Genomic DNA, 14,640 nt, shown 5'->3' on the forward strand with positions numbered 1-14,640 from the left:
AAATGGTCCAAATTATTCTTACCCCCAAATAACAGAGCTAGAACTAGGAAAAACCTGTCATCTCAGTATAGGAAAAATATTATTAGGTGGTGAATTTTGATTAATGAGAGTTAAATCTGGTGTAGGGATATGTCTGCAAATAGCATGAGTTGGTAGTAAAAGGTGTAATTGGGCAAAGACCAATGGAAGGACCTTACACTCTCCATTGTTAGTAACAGCTATTGCAATTTTCGACCTTGGTTTTGTGTTGTAAGTCATAACTCTCAAGGATGTCAACTTCCTCACTGATCTTCAGAAGCAGGTGAGAGGGCTTATTTCTTTGAGAACGTTTCTGTCAACTATTATTCAGTTTCTATATTCAAAGTACTATGTCCAACATTCCGAGTCAGGAAACAAACAGGATCGGTCCTTAAGGCGCTTACAAACGATTTGACTTTAAAAAAGGAAACGCTTAAAACGATCAAATCCATATTACAAGGAGCTCTTTGGGAGGATGGGGGAGGGGGTTCTGTTTTTGTCGGCAGCCGTCTACCTTGGAGCAAATGCTTGGGTTGCGACTGACTTTAAAAACTGCCAACGTTCCATTCTCTAAACCCGCCTCAGTTCAGAGCTCGGCAGACCTCTCTAAGTTCTAAAGCTCCGGGCCGTCCCGGGGGAGAACCTCCACCTTGTGCGGAGGCGGGGCCCAAGGCGAACGCGCGGCAAAACTCGGCCTTGCCTCCCGCCGGCTTTCACGACTGCCGGACAGGAAGCCCTGCTGCAGATCTGGCTCGTGGCCCCATTGACAGCGCTGGGGCCGACGCCCGCCTGCCGCGAGCCTTGGCTCACTTGTTCCCAGCGATCTGCTGTCGATTGGTAGCGCCTGCACGGCGCGCGCGGAGCTCGATTGGCGCTGCCTGCGGGGGAGGAGCCGTGACGCCGCCGCCGCCGCCGCCGCTGTCGCCGCGGACTCGGTTTGTGAGGAAGGGCCTAGGCCGGGCCTGCTGTGGTGGGCTCCCGTCCTGCCGTCCCTTTCGCCCCAGCTTCGCCCTCGCCCCGTCCCACACGGGCTGGGTGCGGGGACGACCTGCCGCAGCCATGGAGGACGAGGTGGTCCGCATTGCCAAGAAGATGGACAAGATGGTGCAGAAGAAGAACGCGGTGAGCGCGGCGGGCGGCGCGGGCCGGCAGGGAGGCCGAGCGGCGGGCGGGGGCCAGAAGCGCTGGGCTCCAGGGGGCCCAGCCCGCCCGTGCCAGCCCTCCCCGCGCGGGCAGCTGCGGCGGATCGCGCCCGCGGCCTGGGAGGGCGGCCGGGGAGGGCGGCCGCGGGTGGCAGTGCGCTCCCGCGGCCGCAGCCGTTAGGACCCATTCGTGGTGCTGCCAAGTCCCTCGTTGTTAGTCCACGGTAACAAGCCTGACGAGGCGTTCTCTCCTTTTATTTTAAACTTTCGTGGTAGTACATCCTCGCTAATTTGGCTTAAGAATTGAAGAGTGTAGAAAGCTCTCACTGTTGCAAGCCTTCATTCTCCTTTCCGTGGTCGTTGTTTAACAACTGGAAATAATATCAAATAGAGGTTTGTGGTCTATTTTAGACATCAGGCTCATAAATTAGAATGTAAAATTCCTGGATCTTATTTTTGAAGACGACTAAACGTTCGCTTGATTATCTCGGTTACGCTGTATGTTTGTTTAGCAGTTGAAAAGGTAAAATAAGCCAGCGTACTTGACAAGTTGCTAAACGTTTTCAAAAAAGTGGATCTTGTGAGGTGGTAGTGTACAGCAGAGCTATGACTAAAGCACACACACTAACTAGGATGTGCTGGTCGATGGGTTTGGACAAATGTCATTGCTTGGTCCTCTCCAAGTGGTTTACGGTTAATACCAGTGGTGTTATCTTGTTAGGGATAAGTGTTTATGTGAACATGTTCTCTTGTGGTTTCTATGAGGTCTGTCTTCAGTTTCTGCATTTTTGTCCTCCTGTGTGTGCCACTGTCAATCCCTTGCTTCACAGTCATGTGTTGCACTTAAAGTTCCATGATTATCTTCACCTGAATTTATTCCACCATGCTGAGCACATTTTCAGTGTCCACAGCACCTGAAATAACGTATTCTCCTTTATAAAATAAATTCCTATCAAACTGGTGTTAGGGAGGAAAGGAATGCTCTGATTTGTACAGCACTTTAGAGTTACAAAGCATCTGCAAAATTCTTTTGAGATTGACAACACTGCTGTGGTGTATCCATTGCACAGAATAAGAAATTGAGTCAAGAGGAAGACGGGCATGGATGTTAGCTCAGGGCCAGTTTTCCTCAGTGAAAAAAGAGGAGGATTGGCAGCAGTTAGCTCAGGGCTAATCTTCCTAAAAACAAAACAAAAAAGAAATTGAGTTAGATTAAGTAGTTCACCTACTTCAGTTAAATTCTGTGCAATTTGAATTAAGCCAGGACCCAGGTTTTCTACTGGGCCACATGCCAGAGTGGGAAGTAGTCTTTAACACTAAATTCATAAAACTTCGGACATAGCCTGTTCCTCTTTTCCTTTAACAGGTGCATCACCCAGCATCTAATTTCATACCCTGTTAATCTATATTTGCAATTTTGACCTTTTAAAGTATTTCCTGTTTGTTTTCTATTCCAGATGTTACCCATGCCATTTCTTTTTGCTATTGATACAGCCTTTTCATCCTCCACTCCAAGTGATGTGTTCTGAATATTTGATAGGCTGAACATTTCTGTTATTTTGTTTAAACTGAAAAGTTTTTTACTTTGCCTGGAGATCCCTAGATGCCCACAGTAGAAGCTCTGAGGGAAAAAGGCCATTTGTGGGGTGATATTTTCCTCTAACTCAGGCTATGATGTGTATCCTTTAATCATCTAATGTATTAGATGTTTGTTTTTGCTTGTTTGTTTCCTTTCCATGTAATAGATGTTTCCTTAAAAATGCGTAATTCCTTAGTGGGCCAGTATGGAGAAGACCAGTTTGTATTTATCTGCAGTTCTCAAATTATAAATGCATTTTCCTTAGTCATAAATCTGGAGGAGAACGAGGATAAACTCAACAGATAATCCTCAAATCTTGTTCTAATAGTTAAAAACTTTACCAATATGAAAACTTACCCCCCCAAAAGAAAGGTCAAATTGACTGGCCCTTTTCCTTTTTTTTTCCCTTCTCTCTTTTATTGTCTGTCTTATAGAAATTCAAATAGGCAAATAAAATAAAGAGAAAGGGAAATGATCCAAATGACTGCCCTCCCGGCCTCCCCAAAGCACATTGTCAACCCAACAAATAGCTTTTTAAATGTTCAGTCATTTAGCAGAAATTATTCTGGGGGTTGTAGGATTATGGTAGATTTATTTCTCTCTTTTTTGTGGTTTCCAGATTCTCTGTGAGCTATTTTTCATATTTTTATACTATGAAAAAGTAAACTTTGCTTGAAAAATGATAGTTATTCTCTGAATTGACAAATTTAAGTGTTGTTATTGGATATTGTTTTGTTTTAATAAAACTGTAGGTGTCACATTTAAGAAATAATAAAAACAGCTACCATATATTGAGCTATTACTCTGAGCCAGGCATTCTGCTAATTACTTAACCTACCTTATCTCGTCTATTCCTTGGACATTTTTGCAAGATAAGTATTATTCCCATTCAAAAAAATGAGGAAATTAAGTATTTAGAATGTTAAATGAATTGTTCTAAGCCAAATAGCTAGAAAGTGGCCAAATGAAGATGTGAATTTCAGTCTATTTTGTTCCAAATCCAGTACTACTGTGTTCATCTAGTGTGTGTCTTAGAAGACCCTGGCGTCTGTTTTTGAACCTTGCGTGGGTGCAATTAAATGAATCTAAGACCAGGAAGTAAGAGTATTGGTTCTTCTGGGGCAGACAGGTTTCCTGAAATACCCAGTCAATATACCTGACCCTAGTACTACCCAGAATGTTGCCCCATGTATACATTTGATCTTAAATAGTATTAATAGTTTTACAAGTGCCCGCTCTGAGGCCATGATGGACCACATAAGTTAGTTCCAACTTTTCAGATATTAGCTGTTTTTACTTAGGTTTTTTTCTTGTCATTTTGACTTGATGTCAATAAGCAAATCTTACTCCTGATCTGGGTTCACATTCTGGCTCTCTGAACTTTAGCTCTGTGATCTTAGGCAAGTTCCTTAACATCTCTAAAATGTTTTTCTTGGTGGTAAATTGGAGATAATTTAGTAAAGCTTAAATGAATATAAAATTCTTGCCAGTGCCTAAGATACGGTAAGGGCCAAAGAAACCTTCTGAATTGTTTTTATAAGTATTTATGACACTAGACTGTAGAAGGAGGAATGAGGTAAGAACAACTTAGGATTTTCAAGTTCATGGAGAGATTTTGTTAGTGGTGTTGAGGTTTGTTTATTTTTTTTCATTGAAGACTCATGGCTGAGTGGAATTAAATTGCAGGGAGAGAAATCGAAATTAGATGTTAAAATTTCCTAGGAGCTGGGATACATGAAATGTGTACATTTCTAAGTCTTATCATACGTGGATTGAAAAAAAAAACTTCTGGTTTCCATATTGGAATTAGATTGATTAGCATAAATAAAAATTTAGAATGACTACACGATTTTTTATTACAGCTTGATATATACAATAAAATTCACCCTTTTAAAGTGTACAGTTCAGTATATTCACAGATTTGTGCAACTATCACCACTATCTAGTTTTATGAGATTTTCGTCACTCCAAAAAGAAACCCATACCCATTAAGTAGTCATCATCCCTCTCCCCCAACCACTAATCTACATGATGTCTCCATGGATGCCTGTTCTAGACATTTCATGTAAGTGGAATCATACAGTATATGGTCTTTTGTGACTGACTTCTTTCACTTAGTGTTTTCAGGGTTCATCCATGTTATAGCATGTGTTAGTGCTTCATTCCTTTGTATTGCTAAATAGTACTCCACTCTTCTGGTGTATATACCACATTTTGTTTATTCATTCATCATTTGATGGGGTGTTTCCACTTTTTGGCTATTGTGAGTAATGCTGCTAAGAACATTTTTGTGCAAGATTTTGTGTGGGCATATGTTTTTATTTCTGTTGGGTGTATACCTAGCAGTAGAATTGCTGGGTCATTTGATAACTACGTTTAACTGTTTGAGGAACTACTAGACTGCTTTTCAAAGTCGCTGCACCATTTTACATTTTCATCAGCGTATGAGGGTTCCAGTTTTACTGCATCTTCATCCACACTTGTTATTGTTGTTTTTGATTATAGCCATTGTAGTGGCTGTAAAGTGGTATCTTGTTGTGGTTTTGATGTGCATTTCTCTGATGACTTATGATGATGAACATTTTTTCATTGCTTGTTGACCGTTGGTATATCTTTAGAGAAATGTATGTTCAGATCCCTTGCCCATTTTTCAGTTGAGTGTTTGTATTATTGAATTGTAAGAATTCTTTATATTCTGAATACTAAACCCTTATCAGACACAGGATTTGCATATATTGTCTCCCATTCTATGGGTTGTCTTTTCACTCTTAATGATAGTCTTTTGAAGTACAAAAGCTTTTAATTTTGATGAAGTTGAATTTATATATTTTTTCTTTTCTAACTTTTGCTTTTGGTGTGAAATAACTACAGATTTGAGATGACATAGTAAAATTATAATTTCTAGTTTATAGTAATGTTGCTGAGCTGTAACTCAAATATTTACAGTGTAGTGTTTCCTTTTTTAAAACATAAATAGTGGGGCTGGCCCCATGCCTGAGTTGTTAAGTTCACGTGCTCTGCTTCCACACTCCAGGGTTTCGCCATTTTGGATCCTGGGTGCAGACCTAGCGCTGCTTATCAAGCCATGCTGAGGCAGTGTTGCACATAGAAAGGACCTACAACTAGAATATACAGCTGTGTACTGGGGGGCTTTGGGGAGAGGAAGAGGAAGAAAAAGAAAAAGATTGGCAATAAATGTTAACTCAGGGCCAATCTTAAATAAATAAATAAATAAAAATAAAAAATAAATATCATCTTAATTTTTTAAACCTTGAAATCTCATACTAATTCTTACTAGGAAGTGTTTGGGTTAATTGAGCTTAAGTAATTGCTCACTTAAAGTGCTGGCTTATGGCTCTTTGAGAATATTGTTATGGTAGAAATAGGTAATTCTTTTTATATCTTTGTACCCCTTATTTATCAACCATGTCCTCTGTATCAGTCACTCTATTTTGATACTTAATATGTATTATATTACATCATTTGACCATTTTAACTACTCAAGCTTGATATATTGTGCTCACCTACTTGAAAAGAAGCTGAAGCTTGAAAAGGACAAATAACATTCCCAAGATCTTATAATTAGGAAATGACAATGCATGGATTTTAGATCTGTCATATATAGAGCCCATGTTCTTAACTGTATATTCTTGTTGCTCTCTCCTTTTTACATCTCCTTGAGGAGAAGGATGTTTGTATCCTATGCAGTCTTGTATATACTGGGTGCTCAGTACAAGTTTGAATACCATATTTTGTAAAAGTATTTATTTCTGTTGACAGGAGTACCAATGACGTAATAAAGTAGTGTGATAGCTGTTATTTATTTTTCAGCCAGGACTGTGAACTAAATTGGACTCTGGAAGTTAAGGTAAAATCTTTCTTTCTCTTGCATCATTATCTGTAGGAGATGCTGCAATCTAATAGACTTGACCTTTACAGGCAGATAATGATTGAGAAAGGATAGACTATAGTTTCTTGTTTGGTAATGCTATTCACCTGAGTTCACAGAGCAGAACTGCCACCAGTGGACCTCTGGAATGGAAAGAGCAGTATGAAAGGTCAGGAGACTATAGTGCTTGTCCTTTTATATTATCCATCATTATGACCTTGGGCAAGTCACTTTCCTTTTCTGAATTTGTTTCTTTCTTTGTATAATTGAGAGTTTGAAGTACATGCTCAAAGATTTCTGTTTATTTTTAAATTCCCTGAAGTCAGAAAAGGTTTCTTTCCTGCTCACTGCTTTATCCTCAGTCAGCATTGAGCAGAGCTTGGCACAGAGTGTTAATGAGTATTTGTTGAGAGGCAATAGGGTATAATTTGACAGAACTGGGTAGATCTCACCTTTTCTAGTTAGTACTCATGTGACCTTGTGCAAGTTTCTTAATTTATCTGGGCTTTAATTTTCTCATCTGTGAAACGGGGATAATAAGATTGCCTGTTCCCATAGGATTTATTGTGAAGATAAAATGAGATAATACATGCAAAGTATTTAACACAATACTTGGCACATGGTAACACCCAAAGAAGTTTTTTTCACTGAATTAATATATGGTCATCTGCTTTTTGCCTTTTTCACTCATTCAGATCATCATAGTTTGTTTCTTAAAGAACTTTGATTGAAATGTTCATCTATTTGGTTAGAACACAGTGTAATTATGAGAAAGGTCACAGTTTTATTCCGTAAGTATTATTTAGCTTTTTCTTCCTTCCATAACCTGTATCTCTAACCCTAGTTGCACCAAAGAAATGAGTGAAAAGGGAGAGTGTGATGAAATTAATGCAAATCTATTGCTTCTACTTGGAAAACAACTTAAACCTTATGCCAGATTGGTGATGTGTTAGAAAAATCAACTTTATATGTGATAGATGGCATTATGTAAGCTTAAGGAGATGCTGCTTTTTAAGGGACTCCTAGAAGTGTGATTTTTATCTTCCTTTCTAATTGAATGTAGGTCAGAAATGGATCACAAAGTCCGTGGAGACATGGGTAGAAGAAAAATGTCCATGGTTGATGTAGGATACAGGTCCACAATCTCTTCATCAAAACCTTTAGAGATAATGGAGAGGTGACCGTCACCAAAAAAAAAAAAAAAAAAAAAGCATTAGAATCTTATGTGTTTGAGAATTCCAAATTTTTCAGATTTTATAAAAATAATATCACACATCCATCGTATATTACATAATATCTTCGGCAAGGTCTGGGCCGTTCCCAGTAATCAGACATTAACATTTCTATAGTGAAGTGCAGTACTCTCACATTAACTGGGATAAATAGAACATAAATAGCTTTATATCTCTTGAGATTAAGTGTTGCTGCCAAATGAGTTTATTGAAAACCTATGAGAAATCTTTGAGTTTTCAAAGGTTTTTGATTTGGGGATTTGCAGATATGGGATGTAAGACTTCATTCACTCACAAAAATGTCGTACCTGTAGAAATTCTTGATAAATAGTACATTTAAAGTCAATATTAGCTTCATTCTCTGACAATTACAAATGTTTTACTGTTTTCAGTTGCCTCTAAATAAAAAGAATATAGAATTGTAACATCAGAAGTGAATCATTAAAATCTTTTATAATTGCATAGGTTTTGTTGAACTTATGTGTTTATAAGCTACTGGGTTAAATTAAAAAGATGTATCTGTTTGTTGCCAGAAGAAAAGTTAATACTATTTTATTTTCCACGGCCAAGTCTAATGTCTGTCAACTTTAAATGGAAAAATTGTGACTGGAAGCTTTTACTTCATTGTATATTTAAGAAATATAATGGTACCGTGAGATTCCATGCTTGTTTCTTCCTTTGGGTTACACAATGAGGGACATGCTCTGGGGCTTTCTGTTTTCCTGGGGAATGCTGTTCCATTGATTTGTAGGGTGTCTAGTTTTCATATTTTAACATTTCAGGAAGCAAAATGAGTTGCACATATTGTTGGCCAGATGGCTGTTGGGATGTACATTCACAGGCAGAACAGCAAACCCAGCATCAACATTTGCAGAACAGGTATGAGTGACTTGGGAGAAAGTCTGAGAGACGTGAGCAGAATGCTCTTTCAACCTCAAGGAACCAAATGGATGAAGAGCACTGGGGATGAAAAACAGCTAGCTCTAAAAACTACAAAGCCAGCTAAGAGCTAATGGTTTTTAGCTCTTTTATGGATTCTTTTATGAAATGTTGCATTACTAGTGTTTTTGGTACAACTTTTTGTGGGGTAAAAACATCAAATCTGAGTCGAAGAGTGAGGTCAGCATCATGGCAGAGTAAGTTGTTCCCTTTGTGTCTCCCCTCTAAGTTACAAATAAACAGACATCTATTAAGCAACAGAGCATTTCCTACAAAGCATAACAGGATGCCTGAGAGATCCATGCAGTGATACGTCTAAATGTGGGTGGGATGGGTCCCCAGAGAGTAGTGGAACTAGGAGAGGGGCCCCGTTTCCCTTCCTGGCAGCAGTGATCCAGGAGGGGGATCCTCACATAGTGGCCAAGGTAGTCTGGCCCGTGGGAGCTTCCACCCTACCCCACTGGCCCCGTCTGCATGAACACTCCTTGCCGAGTGGCAGTGACTCAGCCCACTCAAAGGTACCCTGCACAGCAGCTTCAGCCCAGCGTGTGTGAACACAGAGTCACTGACTGACATAACTATGAGCAGATGGGGCAGGAACAGAAAAAACAGCCTCTCCTTTGCCCCCAACCAAACAATGGCGGGGGGAATCTGTGACCAGAGGCAACAGGAACCACAGCAGAACCAGTGACCCAGCCCCCAGGGGGCAACTCCAACACCAGCTCCACCAGCAGGGGGGCTATGTATAAGTCCCTGAGTTCCCAGGCCCCCACCAGTGACAGTAACACCTGTGAACCCAGCACCCCTGCCAGCAGTACAACCAACACCCCAAGACAACCTGGGAACAGCAGCACAGGTGGTGCAGTGGAAAGCAGCATCTGAGCTGACGGAGAGCCACTGGAGGAATGTGAGACACAAGTGACCGGAACCAAAGTTTCCAAATAAGAAAAGGTGAGTACTACCACAGATGCCCTGACAGAGGATCAATTCATCAAACACCATGAAGAACTACAGTTACACTGCAGAACAGAAGGAAAATGACAACTCTTCAGAAACAAAACCTGAGGTCACAGAAGGCTACAATCTGACTGACAGAGAATTCAAAAGAGCTGCCATAAAGAAACTCAGCAAGTAACAAGAAAACTCAGAAAGACAGTTCAGTGAGCTCAGGAATAAAATTAATGAACAGGACTACTTCACCAAAGAGATTGAAGCTCTAAAAAAGAAAAACCAAACAAATTCTGGATATGAAGAACACAATTAATGAGATAAAATATAGAGCAGACCTTATAGAGGAGAGAATGAATGACCTCAAAGATAGAAAGCTAAAAATGCTTCAGCTTGAAGAGGAAAGAGAACTCAGATTTTTTACAAATGAAAAAATTCTTAGAGAAATATTCAACTGAATTAGGAAAAGTGACATAAGGATTATAAGTATCTCAAAAGGAGAAGTGAGGGAGAAAGAAGCATAAAACTTCTTCAAAGAAATAATAGCTGAGAGCTTCCCAAACCTGAGGAAGGAACTGGACATATATGTAGGTGAAGCCAGTAGAACTCCTAATTACATCAGTGCAAGAAGACCTTCTCCAAGAAATATAATATTAAAACTGTCAAAAGTCAGTGACAAAGAAAAAATATTAAGGACAGCAAGAGAGAAGAAAATAACCTACAAAGGAACCCCCATCAGGCTTTCAGCAGGTTTCTCGACCGAAACCTTATAGGCTAGGAGAGAATGCAGTTAAATACTGAAAATACTCAAAGACAAAAACTATCAGCCAAGAATACTCTATTCAGTGAAATTATCCTTCAGATATGAAGGAGAAATAAAGACTTTGCAGATAAGTGAAAGCTGAGGGAGTTCATCGCTACTAAACCTGCCTTACAAGAAGTGATAAAGGGAGCCCTCTTACCTGAAACAAAAAGGCAAATGTTTTCAAAGCTTTGAACAAGGAGATAATTAGACAGAGAAAATCAGAAAATTACAGCTTTCTATTAGAGTAGGCTAGCAAACATTAAGTTATAACATAAAAGATAAAGGGAAGGAAAGCATCAAAAATAACTATAAACACTTCAGTTTAGTCACAAACACAACACAAAAAGGAATAATTGGTGACAACGAAAACATAGAAGGGGAAGAGCAAGGGGTTGGAACCTGCTTAGGCTAGTGGAGATAAGAGTCTATCAGAAAGTGGACTATCTCATCTATGAGATCTTTTATATAAACCTTGTGGTAACTGCAATACAGACAGAACTGAGTCACAAATCATAAATAAAGGTAAAATTGAGAAAACTACCAAACTAAAATGGCAGTGAGAATCACAAAGGAAAAGAAACAATAGAAATATAGAACAACCACAAAACGAGATAAAATGGCCGTATTAAGCCCTCATATATCAGTAATCTCTCTAAATGTAAATGGGCTGAATTCACCAATCAAAAGACACAGAATGGCTACATCCGTTAAAAAACAAGACCCAAGAGTGACATCAGCAATGTGGCAGAGTGAGCTGTTTCCATTGTCTCCCCCCTTCAAACTACAGCTAAATGGACATTCATTCATAAGCAGAGGATACCCACACAACACATCAGGATGCCTGAGAGACCCGTGCTGCTATGCATGAAGGTGGATGGACTACCCCTGGGAAGGTGGAGGAGATAGGTGAGTGCTCTCCAGCTCCTAGGCAGCCCAGTACGTGCATGTGACTGCTCTCCTGGCTGAAGCACTCATAGCACTGCTGTGGCCCCAAGTGTGGGCGTGCGCCAGAGTGTGACTGTGGAAACAGATGATGGCAGCCCCGAGCTGCCACGGGATCACTTTCTGATCCAGTGGGAGAGTCCACAGGGCTATGTAGTCCACAGGGAGCAGCTCAGGCTTGGACCCAGTGGGGAGGCCCTGCCCACCGAGCACAGTAGGTGGTACAACCTAGGACCATACAGTGGCAGAGCTGTGAGTCAGGGTGAAGGAGCTCCCAGGTGCTGCGAATGCCCATAGTACTGCTGTGGTCCCAAAGTTGGGAGCACATCTGGGCAGGGCTGTCAGAGCAGGTGGGAGCAGCCCAAAGCCTCCACGTGATTGCTTTCTCCTTTGGTGGGAAACCCCACAGGGCCTCTGTGATCACAAGGAGTGGCCTAGGCTCAGACAGGCACAGCTGACAGGGATCCTGGTGGGCTCAGATTACACAGTTCCTTCCCCCTCCCACTAGTGGTGGCAGGTGGAAGCTGTGACCAAATACTGTCTCTGTGCAGAGGCACAACTCCTTGCTGTCAAGCAGTGTGAAGAAATGTTAAATCTCCAGACCAGAAGGAAAATGACAAGTACTCAGAAATCAACCTTGAAGGCACAGAAATTTATAAATGACAGAAAATTCAAAATAGCTATCATAAAAAATTTCAACGAGTTAAAAGAAAATACATATAGACAATTGAATGAAATCAGGAACAAATTTAATGAACAGAGGGAGTTCTCCATGAAAGAGATTGAAACTATAAAGAAGAACGAATCAGAAATGTTGGAGATGAAAAACACAATGGGTGAGATAAAGAAAAATCTGGACTCCCTGAACAGTAGAACTGATGTTATGGAGGAACGAATCAGCAGCCTTGAGGACAGAAATGTAGAAATTCTTCAGATGGAGGAGGAGAGAGAACTAGGAGTAAAAAGAAATGAAATTATCTGAGAAATTTCCGACTCAATTAGGAAATGCAACATAAGGATTATAGATATTCCAGAGGGAGAAGAGAAGGAGAATGGGGCAGATAGGTTGTTCAAAGAAATAATAGCTGAGAACTTTCAAAACCTGTGGAACAAGCTGGAAATACAAGTGAAAGAAGCCAATAGATCTCCTAACTATATCAATGTAAAAAGACCTTCTCCAAGGCATATAGTTGTAAAGCTGGCAAAATTCAATAACAAAGAAAGAATATTAAGGGCAGTAAGGCAGAGGAAAATATCTTACAAAGGAACCCCTGTCAGGCTTTCAGCAGATTTCTCAGCAGAAACCTTACAGACTAGGACAGAGTGGAATGACATATTCAAAATTCTGAAAGACAAAAATTTTCAGCCAAGAATATTCTGTCCACCAAAACTATCCTTCAGATATGATGGACAAATAAAATCTTTCCCAGATAAACAAAAGCTAAGGGAGTTCATCGCAAGATGCCCCCTACAAGAAATCCTCAAGAAGGCCCTCATACCTGAAAAAAGAGAGAGGGGTTACAAAACCCTAATCAAGGAGATAAATAGATAGACAAAATCAGAAAGTTGCAGCTCTCTATCAGAGCATGTTAGCAGATAATTATAACATTAAAGATGAAGGGAAGGACAATGCCAAAAATAAATGTTTGTCAATTTAACCACAAACTCACAACGCAAAATGGAATAAGATGTGACAATAACACTGTAGAAGGGGAAGAGGGAAGGGATGAAATTGGCTTAGTCTAAGGAAATAAGAGGCTATCGGAAAATTGACTTTCTCATCTACAAGGTTTTTAATACAAACTTCATGGTAACCACTAAACCAATAATTAGAACAGACACACAAATGATAAATAAGGAGAAAACTAAGAAAACCAGTATAGAAAACTACCTAATTGAATTCATAGTCCAAAATACATGGGACAAGAAACAAAGGAAATGCGGAAGATCCAGAAAACGAGTGATCAAATGGCAGCATTAAGCCTTCATATGTCACTAGTCACTCTAAATGTAAATAGACTAAATTCTCCGATCAAAAGACACAGAGTGGCCAGATGGATTAAAAACCAAGACACAACAATATGCTGTCTCTAGGAAACACATCTCAGTTCCAAAGACAACCCCAGGCTCAGAGTGAAGGGAAGGAAGACAATACTCCAAAGTAATGCAAACAAAAGAAAGCAGGTGTTGCCATACTTATATCAGACACAGTAGACTTCAAGATAAAAAAGAGGAAGAGGGACAGTATATAATGATAAAAGGGACACTCCACCAAGAAGACATAACACTTAGATTTATGCACCCAACATAAGAGAACCAAAGTACATAAAGCAACTATTAACAAACCTAAAAGGAGATATTAACACCACCACGATAATTGTGGGGTCCTCAGCACCCTGCTTACACCAATGGATAGATCATCCAGACAGAAAGTCAACAAGGAAATAGTGGAATTAAGTGAAAATCTAGACCAGATGGACTTAATGATATATATATGTATATATATATATATATATAGAACACTCCATCCAAAAAATAGCAGAATACACATTCTTCTCAAGTGCACATGGAACATTCTGAAGAATAGACCATATGTTGGGAAACAAGGCAAGACAAGCCTCAGTAAATTTAGGAAGGTTGAAATAATAGCAAGCATCTTTTCCAACTATAATGCTATGAAACTAGAAATCAACTACAAGATAAAAGCTGGGAAGGAAACAAAGATGTGGAGGCTAAACCACATGCTACTGAACAACCAGTGGGTCATTGAAGAAAATAAAGGAGAAATAAAAAAATATCTGGAGACAAATGAAAATGAAATCACACTGTACCAACTCATATGGGATGCAGCAGAAGCTTTCCTAAGAGGGAAATCCATTGCAATAAGTCTCACCTTAACTAACAAGAAAAATCTCAGATAAGCAATCTCAAACTACACCTAACAGAAAAAGAAGAACAAACAAAGCCCAAAGTCAGCAGAAGGAGGGACATAATAAAAATTAGAGCAGAAATAAATGCAATTGAAACAAAAAAAACAGTATAAAGGGTCAGTGAAACAAAGAGCTGATTCTTTGAGAAGATAAACAAAATTGACAAATCGTTAGCCAGGCTCACTAAGAAAAAAAGAGAGAAGGCTCAAATAAATT

The 14,640-nt window shown here is 39.8% G+C and overlaps 1 protein-coding gene across 4 annotated transcripts in view; it reads left to right on the forward strand.

Moving 5' to 3' along the window:
• The first annotated feature begins 244 nt into the window (after positions 1–244).
• The window catches only part of TCEA1 (transcription elongation factor A1), a 47,327-nt gene continuing 32,931 nt past the window's right edge, over positions 245–14,640 (forward strand). The window contains exons 1-2 of one of the 4 annotated variants that reach the window (XM_023648615.2): positions 614–1,140; positions 6,571–6,607. Coding sequence is in view for 1 of the 4 variants with exons in the window: in XM_023648614.2 (XP_023504382.1) it covers positions 1,078–1,140 (63 nt within the window). In the remaining 3 variants the exon portion in view is untranslated. Of the gene's footprint in view, positions 1,141–1,199; positions 1,385–6,570; positions 6,608–14,640 lie in introns of those variants that run through there. The other 3 variants (XM_023648616.2, XM_023648614.2, XM_070222243.1) reach the window with 3 other exon arrangements.

Source organism: Equus caballus, chromosome 9, assembly GCF_041296265.1.
Source record: "Equus caballus isolate H_3958 breed thoroughbred chromosome 9, TB-T2T, whole genome shotgun sequence".
Taxonomy (NCBI): domain Eukaryota; kingdom Metazoa; phylum Chordata; class Mammalia; order Perissodactyla; family Equidae; genus Equus; species Equus caballus.